At 43.5% G+C, this 5,000-nt stretch overlaps 1 protein-coding gene across 1 annotated transcript in view; it reads right to left on the bottom strand.

Moving 5' to 3' along the window:
- Positions 1 to 3,375, bottom strand: part of LOC308074697 (globoside alpha-1,3-N-acetylgalactosaminyltransferase 1-like) — a gene marked incomplete at both ends in the record, with an annotated part of 3,851 nt that extends 476 nt beyond the window's left edge. The window contains 2 exons of the mRNA XM_080414202.1: positions 1,961 to 2,032; positions 2,366 to 3,375. Of these exons, the coding sequence (XP_080270328.1) occupies positions 1,961 to 2,032; positions 2,366 to 3,375 (1,082 nt within the window). The remainder of the gene's footprint in view (positions 1 to 1,960; positions 2,033 to 2,365) is intronic.
- Positions 3,376 to 5,000: the final 1,625 nt, after the last annotated feature.

The raw sequence follows: 5,000 nt of genomic DNA, 5'->3' as shown, positions 1-5,000 counted from the left end.
GATTCGCACCCATTTCTCACAGGGTTGCATTGTGAAAAATGCCACTATGAATAATCACTCATTCTTTGCATCCAATTTATACACAAAGATGTTGTTGTTTTTTTCATTTATTTGTATTACTGGAATCATTTCACTTAAACCTTGCATTTACAATACTGACTTAGATATTATAATCTTTGGTATCATTTACCCTTCATTGTGCTGTACAATAATCACAATCTACACGAAGACGGCGGACTGGTCACTCAACCAACTGATATAAAGATGTGCGGGGTCCAACTCCAAGAATCTGTCCTGCCATAATTCCTTGAGGTTATTACAGTTCAAGACTTGCATTGTGCTTGGATTTGGGAGGGATGCTTTATCCATCATAAAATATACAGTATATCCCAGTGGACGCAACCATACTGTAGCTTTTAAGATTGAAAAGTCTGCAACCACATATACATTTTGAGGCAACTTGTATTAGCCGACAGGTTAAATATTTTATAAGATGTGTTGTTCAAAGACTTGTCAGAGGAGACAAGCAAACTATTCACCTTGGAATCCATTCATCCTTTGTTCAAAAATGTTTTGATCCATTTGAGGTCACAGGGGAATGGAGAACTGTTTGGAAGGCAAGGCAGCGAGGCATCCTGAAGAGGTTCTTAATTACGCCTACTGGGCAATTTAGGGGAAATTTAGACCACTGTGATTTTTCTCTGCAATGTTCTAATGATTAATTTATGCTCTGTCGTACGACAAACAACGCATCTGGACTGTGGGAGGAAATTAGCACCACGCAAACCCCATGTAGAGAGGGCTAGAAGCTTCTTGCTGTAAAGTAATTTCACTTTTCATAAAAAACAACTGTTGATCAACCGGAGGTCAAGGAGACAGTCTGGAGAGAAGAGCTTGTGTCTTTTGATTCATTGCACATTTTTACTCAGTATTGACTATGCTTTCCTACCAAGGACAAAAGTTATCGTATTGTGCACCTTATGAAAAACAAACATTATTTACTGGGTGAGTGACCCAAGGACCCCTACTGTAACTGCACTACAAGATAGCATTTCTCAACCACTTTCTGGGAATCGAGATTATGTGTAATTTCAGAGTTTGTAGTCTTTGCCAGCTGCCTTTGGAGTATAAGTTCTATGTCCAACTCCTACATAACATAGTCAATCACTGCGATAAGTTCACTCAGTAAACATGAATCAAGGCTATTACGTGGGGAACCGGTGCATACAGTTTGATATTAGTGATGACAGATCAGATTCAGTAGAAGCCAACATCTGTGTCCTAATGGCACTATATTATATATTGGGTAATATGACACAGATTACTCAAAGTAATGTATAAAGTAAGTTACTGGTATTCCCTAAATATCAGTGGAGATAAACTACAGGCTGCAATTGTCCATGGTAAGCCAATCTCTCAAATCTCACAAGGTGATTTCTAAGTCTTACACAAAAGGACCATGATTGTTGAACACATTATGTCCACACCCCTGCCAGTCTGTGCTATTGGCCTGTATTGTGCATGTTTTCTTCTAACACAAAAAAAATCCCACAGCCAGTTTCTTCTCAGAGACAGCACAAACTGGCCTACTATTTAGAAAGTTGCTACAGTATATCCAAACCAAAAAATGTTATATAGCTGTCATCATATGTTATATTCCATTATCATTGTTCGTCTTACTCAACAAGTCAGTAAAACAAACTAAAGTACTCTACAGCCTACCATCAACACTAGCACATACCAGTCGAGGACAACCAACAATAGGCGACTTGCTATCTTCTATTCATATAAATGTATAATGTCATATCACTTATAGCCTGCCTGTATTTTCCCTGGGGGGGATGCTGGGCGGGGGTGGTAAGGACAAAGAGGGCGATAAGCTTGCACAAGCTAAAGTGCCACCAGTGTGTGCTTAACCACTTATTCCCTATACTGCCCTAAAGCTGCTGAAGGTACTCACGTCACAATGTCATACAAGGATGAAACTCGGCCTCCAAACACGGTTGCTGCAGATGAAGTGATAATGTGACAGCTGGGGAGACACAGGAGTTTATCTAGGCACAAATGAACCTAAGCGTGGAAGAGTGGAAACTATCAACCTTTGACAGTTCACAGAATAGCTGCTTATAGTTGTGACGCTGACAGCCAGCAGCACCTGTTGTGTTTTCAGTCAACTCCCTCCCCACACTGTCGGGGATCCCCAGTGGGACTACCGTTTTGTTTGCTGGTGCACTTCCTCATTGATAGACGATGAGTATGTAATAGTGATGCACGGCCGACCTTAACTTTATGAGCCAGTGGTGCACCCACACACAAACATCTGCGGGAACAGGCTGGGTTTCTGTTCTGATGACTCTCTTCCTACCACGCGCCGCCGGTCCATCCTGGCCGTACCTTACGGTAGTCCTTAATGATTGCAGAGAATCTTTTTATTTTGATCTCTGGCTTTAAGGCGTGGAAGTCATGCCACTGATACTCTGGAGATAGAACCTTGGTGGGTTTGTGGAGCCAAAGGTAGAAATTGAGATGAGATTCTTCCTGCCACGCTGCCTCGATGCCCCGCTGGGCGTCCAGCTCAAAGTTGTCGCTGCACGTCGACAGCATGTGACGGACGGACGCCGGCTCCCCTCCGAACGCGCCCCCGGCGTAGTAGAAGTCGCCCTCGTCGGCGGACATGAATGCTTTAGACGCCGGCCTGCGATCGTATATCAACTGGCTCCGCTCATGGGCGAAGTGATTAAAGTGCAACACGGCGACCAGCTTCCCTAGAGTCTCGGTTCCCCAGCGGGCATGGAACTTCGAATCGACGTCGAAACAGAATATGTAGTCGGCGCCATCGCGCAGCTCCGTTTCGATAAAATTGGCAATCATTTTTAACCTGCTGGCTGATATCTCCTGCCAGCGTTTTGAGTTTGGCGCTGGCTTGACAAACAACTCCCGTCCTGCTGCCATCTTGATGGAGGGGACTTGGTCTGGCCTATCCGTGAAGACGTAATAATGGACATTAAATCCCACGAAGAAGTGGCTCTCTGCTGTTTCCAGGAAATCTTTGAGGAATTGCATGTATTCACCAACTGCAAAAACTGTGGCCGCGACGGTGATGTTGCAGGGTTTGTAGATGGCGTCCAACGGCGCGGGTTCAAATGTGGTTTGCCATACAATGGGAGCTAACCAGGGCGTCATCGCGACAACGGTCCGTCCGATCAGAGCGCTAGGTTTTTTGTAGCGCAGATGGTATGGAATATCTCCTCTCTTAGGCAGGTCGTTTTTCTTCCAAGTCGAAGACAGGTGGATAACCGTGGCCAAAACTCCCACAGCTAATATTAGACAATAGATCCTTCTTTTAGGGCCTTCTGGTGGCCGGAACCAGGCCATGCTCTGGAGTTCTAGTCAAAGGGTGAGGGTGTATAGTCGTGAGAAGTCGTCTCTTAGAGATAGGTGAAGAGTGAATTACTTACTAAATTATTAGCATTGAATAATGCTGCTCGTCGTCTAATTGTTTTCTAAGAACCATTTTATATAGTGCTTGGCTGGATGCTTGTGACATCTCACTGATGTCACGCTAAGTTAGCTATCTCCATATGAGTTTACGTTGGGTAGGTCGGATATAGGGAGCACCAGTATTCACCATGTCAATCTATCAAGTACCCCTATGACGTGAAGGGAGTGAAAGTCTTTGTTACAGCCACCCCGCGTTGACCTTCAATGCGAGCTGAAATAAATTTAAAATTTAAAAATAAACACTTTATGATTATTGTCTCCGCCAGGCCGAAAGGCATGGCGAGAGAGTATGTTTTACCCTCCGTCCGTCCGTCCGTCCGTGTGTGTGTGTGTGTGTGTCCGTCTGTGACCAGCTAATCTCTGGCACCGTTGGCTTGATCGCAGCGAAACTGTGCACACACACTCCCTGGATACCAATTCCGAACTTCTGCCCCACATTTTTCAGATGGGTCTTTTATAGCGCCACCAGGAGGCCGATTTGTGCAAAAAATATTTTTTGACAGTACTCCTACAGATTTTGTCCAAAAATCGTGCAGTATCTCTATAGTCATTAAACGAAACAGGTCTTTCAGATTTTTCATATTCCATCCTGATTGGCTAAAAATGGCTTCCAAAGTTTGCAGGAGTGCTTTGTTTTCAACAAAATGCCTCAAATCATAAACACAGCATGCAATTTCCGTGAGATTTTGCACTCATATTTCCACTATGCCGAGGAAGAAATGCCACTTGAAAATGTTTAAATCAGCCTCATGGTGGCGCTATAACAGGCCGATTCATGTTTTTACCTATAACTGCACCGATCTGTGTAAAACTTTGTATGCGCACTCCCTAGAGGTCAAGGAAAAACCTTTGCCCTGCATTTTTTACATTTGCCTTTTATAGCGCCACCAGGAGGCCGACTTATGTAAAACATTTTTTTTAATATTACTCCTTCCGGTTTTATCCAAATTTCACGCAAATCGGTACACATGATCTCCATAGTCATGTGATCAAGACGGATGTGTTTGATTTTTCATATTCCATCCTCATTGGCTAAGATTGACATCTAAAGTTTGCAGTAGTGGCTTGTTTTGAACAAAATTCTGCAAATCATGAACGCACCGTCCGATTGTGGTCAAACTTTGCACACACATTCACACTATGTTGAGGAACAAATGCCACCCTTTTAACATTGGCCTGTTATAGCGCCATCAGCAGGTCTAATTTAGCAAAACATTTTTTTTGGAACAAAATGCCTCAAACCATGAATGCAGTGTCCGATAGCCGTGCAAGGCCTAAGAACAAATGGCACCCTTTAAACATTGGCCTATTATAGCACCACCAGGAGGCCACAATAACCTACCTGACCTGGCGGAGACCTGTGCTCCGAGGAGCACTTTTTCTAGTTTGTACTATCATTTTACTATTCTCGAACTTTATGCAGATTATTCTCATTTATTGCATGTCTTCTACTGAAAATGATGATCCATACTACCATATTAACTCTGTGGAGACCGCAT

Source organism: Gymnoscopelus braueri, assembly GCF_963280865.1.
Source record: "Gymnoscopelus braueri genome assembly, chromosome: 19".
Taxonomy (NCBI): Eukaryota; Metazoa; Chordata; class Actinopteri; order Myctophiformes; family Myctophidae; genus Gymnoscopelus; species Gymnoscopelus braueri.
Note: the sequence above shows the minus strand (reverse complement) of the source record. Positions and strands in the feature narration are given on the sequence as shown.